The 22,164-nt window shown below is 40.4% G+C and overlaps 1 protein-coding gene and 1 long non-coding RNA gene across 9 annotated transcripts in view; one reads left to right on the plus strand and one right to left on the minus strand.

The window, feature by feature from the left end:
- GRM1 (glutamate metabotropic receptor 1) overlaps positions 1-22,164 on the plus strand; it is a 182,546-nt gene that overhangs the window by 153,068 nt on the left and 7,314 nt on the right. For 2 of the 8 annotated variants that reach the window (XM_030268165.4, XM_030268166.4), the window contains exons 9-10: positions 14,054-14,092; positions 15,139-15,219. The exons of 4 other annotated variants lie outside the window; for them this stretch is intronic. In XM_030268165.4, coding sequence (XP_030124025.2) covers positions 14,054-14,092; positions 15,139-15,199 — 100 coding nt within the window. In that variant the 3' untranslated portion in view covers positions 15,200-15,219. The remainder of the gene's footprint in view (positions 1-14,053; positions 14,093-15,138; positions 15,220-22,164) is intronic. 2 more of the 8 variants (XM_030268167.4, XM_072927054.1) reach the window with 1 other exon arrangement.
- LOC115494369 (uncharacterized) overlaps positions 7-22,164 on the minus strand; it is a 25,687-nt gene continuing 3,529 nt past the window's right edge. Inside the window, exon 2 of the long non-coding RNA XR_003959371.4 lies at positions 7-22,098. This is a non-coding gene — a long non-coding RNA (uncharacterized lncRNA). The remainder of the gene's footprint in view (positions 22,099-22,164) is intronic.

Below are 22,164 nucleotides of genomic sequence, written 5' to 3' on the forward strand. Positions count from 1 at the left end.
TTATTCCTTGCTAATAATTAAAAACACCCAGACACAGCAGAGCGAGAGAGAGAACTGTTACTTCAAACAGCATCTCCCTGTGAGGAGCTGTCTGAAAATTTGCATTCTTTATTATCTTAATGTTTTTTAATCTTTAAAGAAGCACCAGAGGGTTACATATGAGCTTAGATGATTTTTGTCCCAATTTAAAAAAAAAAAAAAAAAAAGCACCAGTGAAACCTACATTTCTGAGCTTCCCAATAGAATTAAAATTCAGTTAATTTCCAGTTTTTTGGGATCTGCAGGTTTCTTTGAGTGACTCAGGTTGATTTTGATTCAATTTGCATAAGAACCATTTTCATCTGTCCTGCTGATGGAGGCAATACTGTAGAAAACCCATGCTGTGATCAATTTTGTCTTTATGCTACTTCAGTACACTTTTTTGCTAGACAGGGCATCAGAAGGGAAGGGAATGGAGATGTGAGTGACCCAAATACACAGCTCAGTGTGCCACAGAGGCCACAGCAAGGCTGCTGACTCCTAAACTACACAGAGAGAAAGCAGGGAGTGGTGAGCAGCCCTAGGAGCCACTACCTGCAGGGAGATAGCCAAAACTCTCTGTAGTCCAAGAGCATGAATTCCATGCAAATAGAAAGATGCGGCTTGATCCACCTTCCTCTGACTCTATGGTAGTTACCTGGGGACTCAGACATCTGTAAGAAACTAGTGTGGTGTCCCTGCAGTGTGGTTTCTGGCTAACAATGTTGGTTTCTTTAAGTTGATGTCTGTCAAAAAAATAGACTTTTGAATATTTTAGGTCATGAGAGACTTAATAACTAATTCTCTGTTCTGCTTACACATCTTCTACCTTTATTTTAAAAAAGAAAAAATAATTTAAAAGATCAAAACGTGATATACTTAGAATACAGTTTTTAATAGGAGAGAATATTACATCATGATCAAAAGTTGAGCTTCTCCCTCATAATTGTAACCTTTAAAACTCAACAGGGCTTACCTGATCTTTTTAGCAATTTGTTACATAATTTGTGGGTGTTACGAAGCAAGAGAGCTCTACAGAGTTTTAAGTTGTTTTCCTAAACTAAAAGTTCAAAACCTAGTTAATATGCTTTTTTTTTCCCTCAGGTTAAGCATCCATGTCTTTTATACAGCCAAATTCCCGTCTCTGGCCTAAACCTCTTGTGCAGTTACTGAATGTCCTTCACCCAAGCCAGCACAGGTGCAGAGGCAGCTGTGTTCATGGGCATGAAGAACCGAAAGAAGTTTAATAGACAAACATGAAGCTTTGAAAAAAAGTCACAAGGCAAAACAGAAAGGGCTTTGGAGGGTTTTTTTAGCTCCTAGCTGCATCCATTGCAAAGTTTCTGAGGACATTGTGACAACAAAAATAAAAATGTGAGTCACTGTGGAAATCGAGAAGGAAAATGTAGAATTTGCTGCAGCCTTGGAAGCACCTAGATAACTCAGAGGTGTAATCAGGTCCTGCCTGAAACAGGACTTAAAGCTACTGGTACATGCTCAATGCCTACAGGAATGATCTTCATACTGATTTTCAATAGTTTTGTTTGTGGTTTGGTTTGTTTGTTGATGGTTTGGTTTTGTTTTGGTTTTGGGCGGGTTTCTTTATTATTTGGTTTGGTTGGTTTGTTTGTAAAACATCAAAATCTGGGATTTATTTGTGATGATTTCAGTAATTCTAATCCCTATAAGTATGTTGCTCTGTTTCTAGATTCTTTAACAGTCTTTCCCTGTGGCCACATTTTTCTGTCTATAAGTAGCCAGCAGTTCTGCACTCAGAAGATTTCTCTTCTAGATGTATGAATCTATCTTCTTGTTATACCTTCTCCCTCTTCCTAGTTTGCTTTTCTTTTTCTGCTTTTCAATTTTCATCTCTTTTCCTGCCTGTATCAAATCTCTTCTTTGGTTAATCTATTGAATTCCAATTCCTAAACAGAAAAGTTGCACCCATCTAATTAAATTGGTGTGGAGATACAGGGTTAAATTGAATCAGTTTTAAAAATTGAAACTGGTTTACATTTACAAGGACAAATCAAACTTATATAAGCTTTCATAAAGCATTTTCATGCAATGTTGTGCTGTTATTTTAACTAGCTTAGCTTGGGGACTAAAGCAAGTTGAGACACTCTTCCTTTCTCCTTCATAAAGTAGAGCAAAAGAATTAACCAGGGAAGTCTACTAACACAGGATCAATTCATCAATTCAAAACCTTCAGCTGCCTCTGGCGCTGACATAGAGGTCAGAAAAGTCATCCTGAAAAAGTCTGTCCCAGCTGCATTGCCAACGCAGTTTCGGTGAAAATAAATTTCTTGAGGATTTGAACTCTCTCTTATTTTGATTCAGTTAAACTATGAGCAATTACAACGAGCACTGTTTTCCATAGAGTTGGTTGGGAATTTTCAAGTTGAATATATATATATTGTCCATGAGAAAACTCTTTCAAAAAAAGCCTTTCAAAATGCTTCATAGAATTGGCCTTTGCTGGTAAGCATTTACCTTGGGCCAGGAGGACATTCTTTTTTTCCCATGGAGAGAGGAAGACATTGGAAAATCAGGAGGGAATCTTACCCCAACAGTTAAAGAACTCATTTTGGCTAAGAGTATCTCCTTCATTTCCCAGGTAGATGATCTATAACTGGATTATGAGCTGTCCAGGGCAAAGTCTCCTTTCCGTAAGTTCTTGTCCAGCAGTATTTTGGAACAGAGAAAAAAATATTGTAGAGCAAACTCTGGGGAAATACTTTGTGTTCTGTGAGAGAACTTGAATCTGGGTCTGAAGGATCCCTCATGAGTGTCTTCAGTACCAAGCAACTGTCATTCTTTCCCTCTTGTCAAATGAATACTTAAATATGTATAAAAAATGGAGCAGCTCCATCAGGAGAGAGGAAGAGAGAGAGATATCTGCTGCTTGTGTTGAAGCTTTGTGGGGACATTTATTGTTTTTTTGCTGCTTGAAGGTATTACAAGATCCTGGCTGTTATAGGCTGATGGCATAGCAGCATTTGTTAGGAGAGCCTTTTGCATCTATTTTTTATTTTTTCCAGATGTGAGATGGAAACATTTGTGTATGGATCTTGCTGTGATCTTTAGCCTTCTTCTTGGTCTCACAAGTTATTTTTGTCTATGAGGGTCAATGAGCTTGAAGAGAAGGACACTTTTACAGTGCCTGAACAATCCCTTCCCTGAGGAAGCGATGCTCCCTTCTGTACTACATGAAGAAAAAAAAAAAAAACAGTGATGCTTCAGATGCTGATTCTGATGAGGGTTCAGGAAATGCCTTCTCCAGGAGTGCTGCAGGAGTCACCACAGGAAGAAAGTTCATTTTGTGTCTTTGGGTAATTAACTGCAAGCCTGGCAGTAATGCTTATCTGCTCCCTCAGTCTTCAAATATAAACTATTTTAAATTTATGGTTGAGACCCCATGTCTTGACACCATTTTAGTGCATTTTGAACCAGAGTAAGTATTTAGTCATCAATATACATTATGTAGCAAAATCTGAATTAATACAAAGCCAATTAGCAAGACTCACTGAATGGCCTCTCCATATTAATGCAGAGGCTACCTGCTTTCCCCTTTTAATTTTAGTATATTTACATTCAGTTATTTTTCATCCAGCTGTCTGTCTTTAGAAATGAATAGCTGATTTAAATACTTCCAAACTTGTAATTTGTCTTTTTCACACATTTCAGCAGTCCATGCCTCTAAACTGCTTTTACAGGCATCCATTGACCTGGGCCTGGGATCTCTCAAATGTGATTTATTTTATTCCAATGAAAATTTGCAGACAACTCAACATCCCCTAGTAACTTCTTCCTGCTTCCCTTTGTCCTTTCTCCCTCTGTGCTGGTCCCTACATACAGTTTTTAAACTGAGAATTAGGGTTCTCAGTAACCTCTAGTAACACATGGCTTAAGGAACCACCTGCTTTTTTGTCTTGCCAGTTATAAAATTATCTCTAGGTATTCTGAAGTTAATGTTTCTCTTTAAACTGACTTGCTGAGTTGCCATTTCATCTTGAGCAAGCTGTACTGACAAACTGTGCTCATTTCCCTTGGCCATTCACAGTCCACAAAGGCTTTTGGGCTCTTCACCTAACTTCATTTTCAAAGCCTCCCACAAACACATGGTGAGGGGAATCTTAGCACAAGTATGTCCAGAAGATTTTGTTCCACTGGTTTCCATGGTGGTGGGAGGAGGCAAATGTACAGTGAAGCATGGCGAGACTTGGAGTTTCTACATACAGAGTTAATGCTCAGCATGCTCTGCTGCAGTTTCTCAAATGTAGATATTTTACAGCCTGTCACTTAATCCAGCCTAACAGCCCTGTCACAGAAATAGCTGCTCAGGAGTACTCCATCTTCTCACTATTATGTTATTATTCTGCACAGTCAATATTCTATCATTAAGCAGGGCTTATAGAGGCAAGGAGGGAGAGAGCAAAGTGTGAACAGAACACATGAAAGCACTTTTGATGTAAGTAAAACACTGCCTTTCGTCCCGATCTCTGCCGGCTGAAGTAGGTGAAATAGAAACAAACTAATCTATCTCAACCTGGCAACAGCCACAGGGGGAATTTTTTCCCTTGGTCTGGCTAAAATGTATCAAAACATCTGAAACAAGTAGGTTTAGTGGAAAGTGCAAACAGGCTTAATAATAACTGGTCACCATTGTACCTTTCTTTGTAAAAGATATATATTAAATCCTATGCTTCACGACACAAGCCCAATATGAGAAGTATTTTCTTTGGTCCTGAAGCGTGTCATCCAGCCTGCAGCACACAAGAATTATCTTTAAATGTTTTTTATACAGATTAGCAACTCTTGTAGCTTTACCTTTCTACAGCAGTGCCAAACCAGTATAGAGACGATTGCTGAATCTGATAGGAGACGGTAGACTACCTTGCTTTGCAATTTAGAAAACTGATGCAGTGGGTAAACTTCTCGTGTCCTGAACTAATATTGCAGACACAATAAGACAGACCCTAATTTTTACCATTAGAGACCTTGGAAAATACCACATTCCAAGGAATTTTCAAGAAGACCCTTAAGCCTGCTTTGCCTGCACAGCCATACTACTGAAGCTTACCCCAGAGGGAAATGGCATATTATGAAAGAGAATTTTGGAACAGCAGAAAGGATGTGAGCTTCTGCCGGTGGGAAATTACATAGAGATTGAAAAGAAAAAAAAATTGCAAAGTTGTACAGGACAGATAAGGTTGTTTATTTAAACAATTTGTTGCTGTATATCTGATTGCTCCATTAACCTCCAATAAAAAGCTGACACCCCCACCCTGGTTTTGGGGCTGACTCTCTCGGGCAGTGGCACCATGGAGCACAAGGTGCTGTGCTGGTCCATGGCTTTGAGGCTCCCAGCTCCCAACCACGGCATGGGGCTCCAAAACCACTGGACATTTGGTTCACCCTTGCATCACACTCAGGGCATATCATGGAGGAGGAGTCTGCTTCCCTCACAGGTTGTTGCAGATGTGGCAGCTCTAGAATGGCTACACAGCTATCACAGGGAAGGCAGGCAGCACCCTGGCCTGGTCTGATTCATCTTCCTATTTCTAACCAAATTCTGTATTCATTGTAGTCCTTCTCCCTTTTCTGAGGTTGCAGTGCCTTTTTGGGAAAGTCTCTTGCATGCTCACAAAGGATAGCTGAAGGTATTAATGCCAAACATCTCTCTCTCAGCAGTTGGTGTGTTTGCTGGTTTTGCTGGGCTGTTTACTAGTCTTAAACCATGAAAGATTTTGCAGACACATAGCACTATGATATGTAATAGCTGTTACCCAGTTTTCTTGTGGATGTGATGTGAATTTCATGTAAAATAATACAACAAACCCAGTCAAGCTGTTCTGTCCTTGTCAGTATATTGATTTAAGTGAGTATTTAAAACTCCCAGAAGATAGTTACATGGTTCCAAAGAGACTCTTAGAACCTATTTTAAAGAACTAGGAAGAAACAAAAAAATAATGGGGGAGTGTGAAACTTAACATTCCAATAACAATCTCTTCTAACCCCGCTGCGGGGTTTCTCTCTTAAATTTGATCTATGTAATTACGTCTAAACTTGTCTTCTATAGGCTTGAATTTGCATTTGATTATGATACACATATATGGTAGTGCTGGCCCATGGACCAAAAATAAAATACAAAATAAGGGATAAAACACTCTCAGATGTCACTTCTAGACTTACATTCTTTCTCATTTAAATAACTACTTAAAGCCATATTTATTTAAAAACATATGCACATATCAAATTATATACCAAATTGTCTATCTGTGTGTATATGTGCAAAATAACCAGTCTGGTGATAGTGGGTTTTTTAATCCTTCTAATGAGAAATAAGGGGTATAGCTGCATAAAGCACCACAGGTTTTCCTTGCAAATTATACCAGCTAAAGGGAGTCCCAACTCATGCATAGCTGATCACATACTATTCCTAAAACAAGATGAGGAGAAATGGACAAAAATACATGCTATGATTGGGATGTTTGTGATCAAGCAAAACCAAAAGGCCTGGCAATTTAATATCAGTCCTCTGGGCTTGCTTCCACAGCCAAAGAGAGGCTGCCTGAGACTACCTTTTGGAGAAATAACTTGGAAAATCCCTGAGGTTCTGCAGTGGCTTCCCAGTAAGAGTAGTGGGGATAAACCCCCCTCAGACAAAACCCAGGTTATATTGAATAAGTGTACAGGATACATTGTCTGCATCCTGTGCTCCCATCCAGACTTCTGCTTCTTTATCTCCAGTCAGAGCCACATCTTGTGTGCATGGCCCCTTTAAATGAGAGGGCTGTTGTGTAAGGTTCTATGCCATTTCCTCCCTTTCTCGGAAGTTCCCAGTCTATGGCAGTTTTACTACACTCTTTTCAGGGGTGAGCACAACTTTGTTCTCTCAGGAGATTTTGACAGGACATCTAACTAAGGCACAGTCCCTGAGTCCAGCCTGGCTCTTGCCAAAGGACTGCTGGAGAAGTTCACTTTACTACTCCTCCTCTTGTTTTGCAGCTCTCAAGATGCTGAGTCACAAAATGTTTTTCTGCTTGGGGGCACTGCTGTAGCACCAGGCAGCTTTGTTTAATGAATCTCAATACTTAAGCACAATGACAGAAAGATACAGAGTCACATCAGAGGGGAGCTTTGCAATTATGTACAGGAATCTCTGCTTCCTGACTGAGGGGAAGAAAGGCAGCACTACAGAAATCCTGGGGAAAGCTAGTATCTTTCTTGGCATAAACCACAGGAATAAGGACACCACTTGAAATTTAATTTCTCGCTTGACTGGATCACTTATTACATTTCCTTGTATTTTGGTACTTGTATACATTATTCATATCCAGTTAGGATGCTGCAAATGTACATCAACTCATTAGTGAGTGATACAAACAATTGTGTTCCCATGTAGGGATAAGCAAGTGTTGTTTATCTGCTTAGAACCACACTCACACATTGTTTTGGTTACAATTGTCTCTGTGAGAGAAATAAGGAAGAAAACTTCACCTTTAAAGAATGACAGATACATAAATAGGTGTTAAAGGTTACATCCAGTTGAGCACCTAAATCCCTGGATATTTCTGTATATTTCATATGGAAATCAGATTTCAACAGTCATAAGCACACCCTTAGGAAAAAAAAACCAATCCCCAAACCCATGGTGTGTGTGTGTGTTGCTCTGAAATATAAAGTGGAAAGGGAATGAAGAACTAATACAAGTCTTCTAGAGGTCACATTAATATTTTTTAAGTCAAGAATGCAATTTACCTCCTTTTTTTTCTCAAAGTGTGATGTTTCAGCCCATGCCACTATTGCTTACCTCACCTCAGCAGAAGTTAAGAGAGCTGTGACATTGCACAAACACGTGATAATTAATGTAAAAATACTTGCTAGAATAAACATGCAGGGTGCTCTGCAAGCATTTAGTCTGCAGAGGTCTCTGAGCCACCTTGTGATTTCATACATCTTTCAGCTAATTTAGAGGTGAAAAAATTTGGGTACTGAAGGGTATCATGTGGATTGCTGATATTCCTTATAAATAACAACAGGACTATAAAACAGCAGAAGTATTATACACATCTGTATACAGCTAATACTGGAGTTTGGGTTTTCCTCTCAAATTAAGACATCTGAAAAATACTTTTGATTCATCCCAGCAATTCAGTGCAAAGTTACAAATGTGAAATGCAGAACTAGTGCTTATTTATTTAATACTTTTCCTTGCTTAGGGACACATAAGAGGTACATATAGCCCAAGAAGAGGACAACACTTGCATGTCTTCTCTTTCATTGATGTGAAAGGCATTTTGCATCCTGGCTTGTCCACCAAGTTTATCCCTTCTTGTGATGAACTCTTCCCTTCTTTTAGGAATGCCTCACAAAGAAAAACACCACAAGACAAACCACAGAAGTTATGATCACATGCTGACAAAAGCGTCTGATTTTTAGCCAGACTCTATAATTCACAAATGAATCCTATCCCTAGAGAGAGATGGTGGTCTGTGTCTGTTACGGGAATGTAGGTGGGTATGGTTCCACACCCTCTCAGAAATCTGCAGATTCAGACATGTTAATTTACAAATACATGTATATGGATATGGCAAAGCAAAGGCTAACTTCTGGTGCACTACTCAGTCCAAAATCTGGATGTAGTCTTTGCTAAAGGTCTGTCCCTCAGACATGTGTAATGGGCAACTTGCTTTCTTATATTTTTGTTCATGGGGTTTTAAGAGTTTGTAAAGCGAAGAGTAAGGAATTTTAAAATCTCTTTCTTGGCTTTCTGCTTGACTTTTTTTTCTTCTATTTTTTTTTTTTTTTTTTTTTAAGCTAGTATGGTAGTGATACTTTTTTCACTTGTCTTCTGATTCTGTTTTTCCTCTGTCCCAAATACACTGAAAACTATTCACATCCAGACCACATTCCCCCCTGTTCTCTGTATTCTTACCTCTGTGCCTCAAGGACTCTGAATGGGCAAATTCTTCATTGTCAGATCTCTTTTAGGGTTTACAGACCAAGCTATATCTGTAGAACAGACTCCACCACACAGAAGACATACGCTCTCAAAGAGTCACTAATAAACATGGCCAGCATGAGAGGCTAGATTCTCTACTGTGCCAGAGGACTCTAAAAAACCACTTTCAGTGTGGGTTGAAAGTATATTGTATCAATATAACATCTGCCTCTACACTAAAGTTGTAAAGGGACTATTTAATTTTAAAATAACAAGTCAACTAATTCTTCAGAGCATATTTGGCATTCAGCCTCCCACACCTGACAAGCATAGGTTAAAAGTCATTACCACTGTTAACAGCAAACAATTATGGAGGCTGAAAGCAATCACATAATTTGTCACTTTAAAGCCCACTTGACAACTAAAAACTCCAGGTTTCTTCTTAGTTCACTGTAGATAATTTACCATTGCTAGCTTACTGCTTCAGTTTATTTCCTCTTATGTGGTTTCCCCTTCTCTGCTCTCTCTGGTTCTTCTTTTGTGGTATGCAGGATGTGGCTTTCTTCGACCCTATAAAACTATAACTGTCCTTACAAAGAGGAAAAAAGAAAAGAAAATTAATTACTGTCTGCTGGATTCCTTGAGCCTGAGTTCAAGGTCAGATAAACACTAATGTCAGCATCAGAGAAACTGTCCCTGATGCCCATGGTTTGGGGAACAGAGGGTGAAAGTTGTCCCCTTCAGGAGCAAATTATTAGTTTAGCACAGCTGTGCTGAAGCATCACAGCTAGAGATGTCAAAGCTGATCATAAACTCTATCAAAACAAGTGCCCCTTGATCTGATTATAGCAACTCTTCACTAGTAAATTGTTTGCTGGTGTTTGCAATTTCACTCTGATCAGCCCCAGAGAATCACAGGTTCAATTAAAATAACCACCTACAAGCCACCTTCTTGTTAGTAGATCCTCCTTCTCTTTACACAACACTATTAATCTTTCCTCATCTTTGGTGTATTAAAGACAGGAATCTTCATACTTTCTTACTTAAGAGTTCTTGTTAATTTTCCCATCTACTTGAATAGAATTTATTGTTTTTTTTGTATTATCTTCTGGCCATTTATTTTTGTGGCACAACCCAAAGCTTCAGGTGGTTCCACTCAGCCTGCACTTATTGGCTTGCAAGCCTTGCCTTCCCAGAGAAAGGATTGTCTAGAAATTGGGACTTATTTCATATTTCTCATATTTTTGCATCTCAAAGCCCCCCAGACAAGTTGACTAACCAAATAGCCAACACACCCAGGAAACAACCGAACAAAGCAAATTCCACAGGCTGTGGAAACCCCTACAGTGGGATTATCTATCTCAGATGGACAAGGACTGACAGGGAGCTACACCTGAAAGCACAGCTCTGGCAGCGCAGGCAGCGCCCAGCGAGCACATGGGCGTGTGGGTGGCACCAGCCCCGCTGAGCCGCGGCTCTCGTGCCCACCTGGCAGCTTCGTTCAATCGTGGGCTCAGTGGGGTGGAGCACGGGACTGCGTGGGTGTGCAGTCACAGCTCATGCACCTGGGCACTACAGGCTCTGGGGGAGCATGAAGTGTGGCCCCAGGCCTCTCTGTGCTCCCCAGCCAGTCCTTCCTCCTTTACTTTCCCGTATTCTCTGGAACATAAGGCTATATACATTTCTTAATCCTTAGGATTACATAAGTTATCTCAAAAATCTCTCCTGCCACCATCCCAGACAACCAAGAGATTTTCCTGCAGCTACTTTGGGCTATCATAGCCTGTAAATCCACAAATGCTTTAAACTGCCCTAAGCCAGAACTGACACTCAAAGCCTTCCTTTATCCCATGCCATCACTTTGCCTATGCAGAGACAAGAACCTGGACAGCCATGCTGTGAACTCAAATTGGGAAATAAGAGGGGTTTTTTTTTACCTCCTTTCCTTTTCTGGCATAATTGTGACCCAGATTAGTTGCCTCTGTTGTTCCCTGCCAGATGATTGAATAATTGCACCAAGAGTTGTGCTGACACAGAGGAGAAGGTGGAGCAGCAGAAGGGAGCAACTGGGGAGGGCCAGAGCACTCCCCCAGCACACAGCTGGCTCCTGCTGCCCTGGGGTGACCTGAAGTACACACAGCCTTTACTCCATCTTCACTATTCAGCTCAGTGCCAAGTCTTTCTGGGCATTCTTCTGGGATTATGTTCTCCTTCGTGACCTTGACCCTTCTGTCCTCTTCAGCAGATGCTCACACCTCAATAGAAAGGGTGTGCCATGAAATCCCTCCTGCTTCTCAGTCCTCTATGGGTGATAATATCCATATGCCTCACTCCGATGGGTGACGGTGAATAACCCTGTAGACTTGTATTGCTCTTTGCACCATGGCTCTTTAATTTCTCTCCAAAACTTGTTGCTGTGCCACTGATTAGCATAATTAATTTAAAACCCAGAGCAATTATTTCCAGACATCACTTAGACTGGATTCAGGACTTGTGTTTAAGAAATTGTACCAAGAATCTGTCCATCTTCCAAACTTCATCTATTGTCTTGGTCCTAGCTATCACGTCCTAGCTCATACAAGAGGCATTGAAAATTCAGCTCCTCATCTTTCAGGAAAAGGACAAGGCCTTGCTTCTTTTTATGTAGCTATCTTTTGATCCAGTCATGACAACTGTACATAAAACCTGACCTTTCAAAGACACAAACATCTGAAGAGGAACATGCTTCTTCCTAGGAAGGTGCTAGAACTGGAGAGGCATGAGGCTCTGGGATGAGAGTTTAGTTGAACACTTTAGTAGTCTGGTTCTGCACATGAGGTTTGCTTACCTTCCCAGTCACCTTGCAGACTGCTGGAGCACTGAGGAGGTAAAATGCAGGCCAGAAAGTTCCTGGTGTTGCTGAGATATTCCTTGGGAGTGCAGAGCTAGGGGTTATATATGTTTTTTAAAATGAGGAGTTTATTCAGGGCTATCACTTAACTTCCCTTGAATATCATCCCCACTTTACTTTCTGCCTAATGTTGTTGATGGTCAGTTGTTTCAAATGAGACTGTACAAATTTTGGTGATATGCTATTATATAACTTTTTCGCTTGGGGAATTAAAAAGATTTTTTACAGCTTGAAGTACATCTAGGGAGGAGGATCTCTGACCATGACTTCAAATGATAAGTAGCACAGTGTACTGAACCTCAGCACCAGATAGATTCATTCTGTTTTGGGAGTCTGAGCAAAGAGAATAATTCCAGAGCAGAAGGTGAATGTTTCTAGTTTCACAGCTGTACAGATATAAAACATTGCAGATAGGAATTTACACTTCCTATAATCCTGACACAGATGTTTGCCTCATGGGATGATTCATTTACACTTAAGAGGAAAACTGGTGACAAGAGTGACTCTTCCCTATGATACTTTATATTCCTCAGTGTGAATTTCAACAGGCTCGTTACCTACTCTGTTCTGAATGACTAGCCAGAAGCATTTTTCTGCTTCAAAGAACATAAAGTAAAGCAATTAAGCCACTTCTTTCAGGAACCCTCTGCACCGCTATCCTGCTTCCTCTGCCAGACTCCCTGTTATTGCACCCAGGGGTCCCTTATAAAGCAACTCAGGCACTTTCATGATGGTATGCCAGCTCTTTGTTCAAAAGCACAGAGGATCCATCCTGCCTCTGGGCTCAGGATACAAATAACTGCTCAGCAGGAATTGCCCTTGAGAAGACTGCCCTCAAAAGGACTCATTAATCCTCATATTGTAAAGATGGGCGGAGTATCTAATGTTTTATAACCAGAGAAATGTATGTGAAGTGCCTGCAAAGCTAGAAGGAAGAAGCAGGGATACATTGCCATCATTAAACATAAAAGAAAAAAATAAAGGTATAGAGATCTGGCACTAATTCTGAATCACAGCTCTGCAGTATTAGTGCACACTACTAGGAAGATAAAAGAAAGCCTACGAGGATACTTCATATTCAATGCATCAAAAAAGTTTATTATTATTTACACAGTTGACGTTGATTTGATAATTGGAAAATTATTCACTGAAATACTACCAACACTTGTACTACATTTCCCATACTATAAATCTAAATTTCACTATAAATTCAAATTCTACTGAAGCATGAACCCTGAGATTTAGGTGATTTCTGCTGTGTATGCTGTGCATCACCATGGGGGGATCACCCTTGACCTTGATCAAAAGGCAGACCACTGCTTTGATGGATCTTGGCAGCACTTTAACAACAACAACAACCTCCTCCAGAATGCAAATCTGGCCAGGCATCTGGGGGTTACGTACTCTCTCAGATGTAACATTTGTGTCTGATTTTGGCTGAGGAGCACAGCTGCAATCACAGTAAAAGAGTTTGCTGTATTTTGAACGAGTTTTGAGGCATTTTGAACTGCTTGAGGAAGCAGGCTTCTTTCTTCCTTTCACTTAGGAGGATTTCTTATCAAGACCAACAAATGTCCAAAGCTTGGAGAGCAAACTGCTCTGAACTCACTACAGGGATATATATGAATAAGAAGTACAAAGGGGGTGCAGCTAAGCAACCCATAAGTGACAGCAAATGGCTGAGGAATGACAGCTGCTAAAGCCTGTTGACTCAGCCAAGCCGTGTTCTGAAACAAAAGTCTTCCACCTTTTCCATGGTCCTAAGCAGGGCTGTCTGTGGCTGTGTGCCCTCTGTTGAGTGTACAACACTGCATGTGTGTGAAATACATTTAGCTCTAGGTTTTTCTCTCAGATAATCTCTCAGTGTGTTGCTACTTGTTTTGTAAAATTTGTTCCTGTGACTGAATAAAAAGCACAGGAAGTAGAAAGCTCTTATTCTCTCAATTGATTAAGAAAAATGGAAGACTGTAGAAATGCTGAATATTCTGTCTAATCAGAAGCCTAATAATCCCTGTGACTTTAATAAGGTAGAGGAGAGACCATGCTAGCTAAGTTCCTAGTCATGATCACTTTTAAATTTTCAAATCTCAGTGATCTCATTATACCTGGTAATGAATTTAATTTTCTAGAGGCTTCAAAGTAATCAGGTTGGCAAAATTGTTCAGCAGAATGTCTTATTTGTGTTTTATTCATAATAGTTCAGAAGTCATCTCAAGGCATCTACCGCTCCCAAATGGGTATGCATGTGTTCTGTGTACATCATGCTGTGCTCCTGCGCTTTAGTACGTGGTGAGAGGAATGGCTTGTTCAGCTCATGTGCTGAGTATGTAGCACATGCACACACCATCCATGAATCTGTCATTTGGAGGTACACAGAAGTCTGGCAAGCATGCACTATGACTGTTTGATGGGGAGAAATGCTGAATTTCAATTTGCATTTTCTTTGCAATACAATGATGATTTTTTTTTTTTTTTTTCAGAAATTCAGTGATACATTCCATGTGCAAAAATACATGAGATTTTTGTCAAAGCATGCGCTTGTGTGTATATTAGTTTTATTGATACTGGGGAAGACAAATGAGAATTTGAATCTGCTTGACAGGGCAAGGAAGAAAAGAGAAATTAAATGGAAATCATCCCATATTAACAGCCCAAATTGCAATCTGCAATTCTGTATTGAATTACCTTTGCAGATAGAGTGCTTAGGAGACTATTAATTTTGTGTCTACCTCAATAAATCCAATGCTTCCTTTAAAAAAAAAGAAGAAGCACCATAGTGAAATCACATATAATGCAAGCTAGTGACTATTCAGCCAGAGCTCCAAAAGTAAAAGAAGCATTTAGAAAAACATATTAGGGGAAGAGAGACAAAGGAAAAACCAGCAGCATATTAAAAATTCTACCAGCAAAAAATTTTGGTGATGCTTTTGTAAATAAGATGTGAGGGGCAGATGCTCCTTTTTTTATCATTTCATCCTATGTTGAGAATACCAGGGGCGAAGTTCCTCTGACAGCTAGATGCACAGCAGCCCTTGCCATCTGGTATGTAAAGTGCATCAAGGCTCAGCATAGGAAGCAGAATGAACATCGTGAAAATAATTTTTAACCAGTATCGTGCTGGAGCCAAAGAGAAATCTGTGTGGAAGCTGAGGTGACAAGAGAATGAAAGATGGGAAAGCCCACAGACATAGGTCAGGGACAGGCACCTATTGAGTGGTATAGCCACCATGTGTGCACATGTGTATAGCCACTCACTGGGTGTCTTTTTCTTTTCAATTTTCAGGAAGAGGCAGCCAGAGTTCTCGCCCACCAGCCAGTGTCCGTCGGCACATGTGCAGCTTTGAAAAATCCCTGCAGTGAATGTGTAAGAGAAGCTGCATGACAAAGAGTGGTTTTACCCCTTGCTTTCTTTTTCTCATTGGTTTATCATGTCTAATGATGGGACAAATGTGGTGCATGCCATTAAAGATGGGAAATTTGCTTATGGCCCTTTGTTTCAAACAATACTTTAAACATTGTGCAGATGTGATGAAGAGGACACTAAATAACTTTTTTGCAGCTTTTACATTTTTATTTCTAAATGCCTACAACTTTGCAAATATGTCCTCTTTCTTGTACTAATTTTATCTTCTTTTTCCATTTAGCCAGCATTTTTCTCCTTTTTGTAATTTTGCATAGAGATGACATTATCCTGTGTGCTTTACATGGCAAGACACCTCTGCTGTGCACAGCCCTTGCTAACCCATGCTTGTTATTAAACTGTGGCCGCAGACCCAGCTGAGGGATCACAGAAGATGTTTATTTGGTGGGATTTGTAGATCACAAAAAGGCACATGTAAATAAAACCAGCAGGATTTGGTGTAGGAACAAACAGCATCTCAAAATAACAGCATGAATCTTTTTTCTGTTGTAATTTCTGAAAGATGTTCAGATTCTGCATAGTTTTGCATTCAGCAAACAATAGTGAAGTTCAGCTCTTCAGAAGCAAGAAGTGCAAATTCTGTCCCCTCTGAGCAAACACAAACACGGTGGAGAAAACAAGCAAGCTGTTGCAAAAACCGAAATACTTCACCTCATTTCTTCCAGATCTGTGCTCATTTCCCTCTGATAAGCAGCAGATGTGTAACAGTCTTGCTCCCTGCCCCAGGGAAGATTGTGCAGTGACTCGGTGGAAAGATGCTTGTGATCCACTGACACAGCATTTTGGGCAGTGCTGCTCACTGCAACCAGAGATGCTGTTGCACTGCTCTGAGTAGTGCAAAGTGTTTTAGCTCTGTGTATGTCTCTGAGAGTCTATGCAATCTGTGGGCATATAGCAACGATGTTCATTCAATCCAACCTGCCTCTCTGATTTGCAGATCAGAAGAAATCCACAAAATGCATCATACATTAGGGGCAGTCATGGTGGCTTTACAGCGCTTGTGCAGCAGCCAGTTTTGGCACCCTGAAAGGCAAATTGTACACAGGCAGTGTAAGGAGCAGTACAAACTATTTGTTACTATGCTCCAGTCAGAACAATATGCCCCTTTTTTCTGAACTGGAACAAGTACTGAAGATTCTCAGGGTACAGATCACCAATTGTCTGTCTGGAAATTCCAAGGGAGTCCAACACAGGCCTACTATTAGGGGGCAAAAGCAAATGCAATAGCAGATTCTAATCAGAAAAGCATGGGCACAAGCTGAGAAACTCCTGAGCACAGGGAAAGCTGAACCTCCTGCTTTTTGCATGACCATGCTTAGAATATTTTTTTTCAGTTTGGAAAAAAAATCTTTATCCACATGAGCTCCTGAGAAACACCTCTGGTGTACATCCAACCTGTCAACGGGTCCGCAAATGCTTGTGGTGGCTGCCCAGATAAGAACAGCTTCAAGAAGCAGGGGAATTTTTCAGATCTGCTGAGCATGAAGCTTGCTATTTTGGCTTCTCTGCCTGTGTCTGCCCCTCAGGCTTCCCCCTCCTTCCAGCCAGAGCTGATGCGTCCAGAGGCCTGGCAAAATTGCACTGTGGCTCAGGGAAGGGCACGTCCTCCATCAGCAACCTGAGCTTCCTGTGGCCACACAGCCCAATTTGAGCAGTAGACAATTGTCCATCGTATCACCAACGGCCCATCACCACCATCTGATCTCAGTTTCATTCACCAGCACTCCAGCAGTTTGTAAATCCAGGTTTTCCTTAGCAGCCCTGCTTCACCACTCCAACATGCTATAAATCACCACACATGCTATGGTTTCCCTCAGCTCCCACCTGCAAGCAAGCAGATGCAGACTCTTGAAACTGTCTTTAGCATCATTTTTTTCACCAATGTTCATCTCCGTTCTCTGTACAGTGCTGGAGATGGTTAGAAATGCAGAATCATCAAAATATAGAATCATAATATTTTATTATCATATTAAAAAAAACCCCAGAAGCATCAGCTTGGAGTTTCAGGGCTCTTTTCTTCTGAATCTGCACATTCATTACCATGGAAACTTTCAGATACACCCAAAAAACCCACAGGCTTTACAGGCTGCTTTATCTACAGCAGCACATTAGGGAGAGCTGTACATTACAAACGAGGCCTCATGACTAAGCTTCCTGTGGCAACTTGGCTAAATTTGCTACAGGGTAAAGCACTCAAAATGCTGGCATGTTAAGGCAAGTCTGATGGCTCTTTAAGCCCTATTTAAACTCTTGGGAGTTTATTTTATTCTCAAGTATACCAGATAATCTGACAAGTTGTTGTGGAAGAAGGGTCTCATTGACCACAACCCCTGCAAGGGTTGCACACTTTTTGGGAAATATCCAGGGCAACAGGCTTTTATGTTCATAAGGATTTTGCTTCTTCTCTGATACAGCTATTGACTAGGAAATATTCTGGTCGTGAAGTATAATTTGGCCCTTTTTTTTAGCTTCATTTTGAGGTCTCAGTTAGACATCTCTATGCCATGTGAAATACCTTTCAGCCTTGGTGCTAATGCCTTTGAGATGCTTGAAAAAAACCAGAATATATTCAGATATTTTAGTTATATCTCATGCAATCTGTCCTATGTCCCCTGTGTTTTATTATGCTGTTCACTATACAGCTTTCAGCTTGTCAATATCTTTTTGGTAAAAAACATTGTGGCCCAAATAATTTTCTATCAGAACCACAGAGGATTACAGAAAGCAAGGAAAAACCTCCATCTGTCCTAATTACTATTAAACTGCATTCATAGGAAAGACCTACTGATCTCTGCACCATGGTGTGGTGTTTTTGAGTGGGGAATACAGAATTCATGGGGAATTTTTGTGGTTTTATTCTATTCAAAGTTCATTAATTAGTGTTTCTATTCAACAGCAGCTCTGTGGTATTTCTTTTGATGCAATGTTTTTTGAAGGTTGTTGATCTTCACAGCCTCCCAGTCCTACAGACTATTTTGCCTTAGCTGCACCCACCTACACTTTTTGTAAATTAATTTAATTCTAACATTTTCTTCATATGTTCCTAAGCTTTCCAGGTTCCTTTGCTCAAAACATTGTACTTTTCAGCTTTCAGGTTCTATCAGCTGTGCTCCCTTCTGAGCCTGCAAGAATAAATGCTTCAGCTCAGGCACTGGCATTGGCTACACTGTCATAAACATTAATTTGAATTTGCAGCATGAAATACACCTTCAGATTACACAAATGAGCTTCTCTGTTGATACCAGAGGACCTATGATGATTTCACCATGTTTTCCCATTAATTAACTTTATTATCCCTAAAAAATGAAAAAAATATTCAGTAGGATGAATTAATTCTGAATATTCAGTGGGTTTACTTGTTAATAAGAATAAAATAGATTCAAAAGCTGTTCACTACTAAGAGCACTTTTTAATTTCACTTTGATTTGCAGGTTTCTCATCTTCAGTTCTTGAACACTGGATTAATTTTCTTACTATTTCTGACAAATTGTTTATTATCCTGAACTTTGTATATCTATTAGATTGTTTTCTCAAAGCAACACTTTAGTAGTTATTTCTTTTTTTTTTTCAGAATACCTAATGAACACACAGGTGAAGCAAATTTTTCCAATAATATTGGATGACTGAAATATGACACAGCTTCTGTATTTCATATGAGATTACAAATTTCTAGTAGTAATGATCACGAATAGTCAGACCTTCATACACATTGTCAGTGTAATATTCTCACACCTCTGTTGAGCTAGGTATGTTAGATTTGTGAAACATGCTGAAGTTGTGAGACTTCAACTACACTGAAGCACTGCACTGACCATTTCTCTCATCATCCCCCACTCTCCCCAAATTCACAGCTGTACAAAAGCACTTATGTATATAAAAATTATTGTTATGTCTCAAAGTGAATAAATCTACTTATTTTGGGACATTTGGCTACAGCTGAGCTGTTGGATTTGGAAGTAATTCCCTACCCCATAGGCCAGATATGAGCCTAGCAGCAACCCACTTCTATGGTAGCACAAACATAAAGCGAGTGACCCCAGTCCTTGTTCCAGCTTTCCCCATCTGGGTGGCCAGAGCAGAGAGGTGAGGGGGGCTGCCAATCTCTGATCCTGACCAAGGATCTGATCCCAACCTGGAGACCCTGTGGATGGAAACCAGGATCTCATCACAGGGTACTCAGCCTAGGCATAGCTACTACATCCACATTACAGACTGTATAATATTAAAATTTCAATGTATAAAAGAAAAATATCCCAGTTATCAATAGGGTCAATATTCATTAGAAAGCCTATGTGTAACTCAGATAAAGTAATGCTTAACTTCTGCATTAGAGTAACTTATGAAGGAAATGAACATGTTACATTTATTTTACATAAACCAGTGGCCAGACAGAGAGTTGGAAAGGCAGCTCTGGACTTGAGTTCACTCACAACACCTCTAAGTATCATCACGTTCTGCCCTGACAAGACAGTAAGACAGCATTATGTTTTTCTATATTTTTTGTAGCAGTTTTCATCATACATTTAAAGTACTGCTCTAATTTACATAGAACATTGTGTCCAATGCCCAAGGCAATTTTGTCCAAAAAAAAAAAAAAAAGGCAGAGGGGGAGGAAGGGAGGAAAGGACCAACAAGGAAAAGTTAGTTAAGTAGTTTAAATTTCCAGAAACACAAGTGGGAGGTTAAACATTGCTCTAATTATACAGCACTCACAAAAGCATTGGAGCCATGCTGTGAGAACAGTTTTAAGTTCCTCTTGTCACCAAGGTAGAGATTATAGTGTAAATGAACTAAAACTGAAATTGGTTTATGATTTTTTTTTCATTTAGGTGATTACATGAGGCAAAAATCCTGACCATACACCAGATAGGGACTGTGGTTGATGATGGCTCCCTCACTTGGAGAGGAGAGAGTGCAGAGAAATTTTACCAACCCAGGTTTAAGAGATGAGTCCCTAGAACCAGTGTTCTAGAAGTTTTGCTTTGCTAATGAGCATCAGGGCTGGCTGTGGCAGCTCTGAGAGGAGCGGCTGCTCAGTGCAGGGAGGTATCACTACCCTGGATTAAATCTGCTCACTCCCTTAATCAAATTTTATGCCCCCAGTGGCCTTACTGAAACGAAGACAATAAGAGAAGAGATCTTGGGGATACCAGCAAAGCACCTGCAGTGTGCTGCAGTGCAGATATTAGCCTTAAATTTTCAGCTTGTTAGTTTAGGCCCTGGGAACGGAGGCAGCAGTGGGACAGAGCTTTAGTCAGGCTCATTGCCACGTACGTGACTGTAGGGTTGGAGAAAGTTTGTGGTTTACTGACTGCCTCTCTGTGGGCATGGCAGAAATTCCTCCACTGGCTTCCCTAGGATGGCATACATCAGGATGTATGTCATCCTCTGTGGGGATGAGAAAGGTTTTGTCCAATGCACAGCTTTTAAACAGGGCATTTCTTTTTGCTCTGTGTCCCAGTGCCTCCAAAGGTTGGTCATCTCAGTGTCAGTGTTCAGGGACAGCTCTGCATGTGCTGTGCTCCACAGCCAGCTGCCACTGGCTGTAACTGGGCTCTCTGAAGGGAGGAGCACCATTTGGTGACTGGGCAGTACCTGACACTGACCTTCTCTGGCTGCTGGTAAAGACAGTTCAGAGTTCATTTTGGACTTAATTTTTCCTGAAAAGGACTGCCAGGTTATACCACTGCTTCCTACTGGCTGTGGGATTTCAGTTACTACAGTGACTGGCAATGAAAGACAGGTAATATTTATTATTTCTCCTATAACCTCTCCCTCTGGTTAATTGCCACTGTTACATTAAAAAAAAAAAAACAAAAAACCAAACAGCCTTATATATTAAATCTGTGCTCTGTGTCTTTTCTAACATCACCAAGCTGGCTCAAATGACTGCATCACTCATCTCAGCAAGATTAAGAATCTTAATCAATTAAGATTCTTCCTCAGCTCATGGCCACTTGGAGAAGATTGCAGACCACCATTCTGGCATCCTGAAATGACAAAACAGGGCATGAACTCTTAACAGATCTATTTTAACAGAAACGTCTCTTTCTCAAGCATTTTGCCTGACTACTTCTGAAGCCATTCTTCAACCTGTGGCTTCCTGGAGTTAACCTCACCAGAACACATACTATTCTGCTTAACTATTTCATGTGCTATGAATTAGGGATTGTTATGCATAAAATGTTCAGGGCAAAAAAAACCAACAAAAAACCAACCCCAAACAAAAAACCAAAACCAACGAAAATCCACCAAAATCCGAAGTTTCAAGCACACAGGACTCAAAGGTTATTTAATTCTCTATGCTCTCTTGATCTCAGGTTATAACTTTGCTGGTGAAAAGATCAGAGTTGCACAGACCAACTTACCTTAGACCAAGGGACAATAATTTTTCACCTTAGAAGCATCCAGCCTCTGAGATGTAAAGAAACCTTCTCTATCCAACATCTAATGTAAGTCATCTTCAGAATCCTGCAGCATGGAGAGGAGCCAATTGTTGTGGAATACTCAGACTTGACACTGCTCCAAGGAAGCCAGAAAGGTCAGATCCTCCTGGAACTGGCAAGAGCAGGACTCTGTTCTTGGCCTGAAACAGAAGTTGGGTCTGGGGAACTCTTGGTCACAAGGAGGGACCAGATTTTGGTCATCTGGAGATACTTAACAATGAACAGTGAGCTGTCTAACAAGTCATTGGCATGTCCTACTGTTGTGCAGGCATTTTTAACCTTTTTGAACCACAGTCTCAGACATGGCTGCATCAGTTCTTTTGAAGAATTTCAGGAACTATTGGGATCTGAAGTTGTTTTCCATGTTGTTTAGCGTCTATAATAAAGAAAGAAAGCTGAAAGTTCCCCAGAGTCACTCCGAGAGTACGTTACAAAGAACAAT

This window comes from Taeniopygia guttata, chromosome 3 (genome assembly GCF_048771995.1).
Source record: "Taeniopygia guttata chromosome 3, bTaeGut7.mat, whole genome shotgun sequence".
NCBI classification, from domain to species: Eukaryota; Metazoa; Chordata; class Aves; order Passeriformes; family Estrildidae; genus Taeniopygia; species Taeniopygia guttata.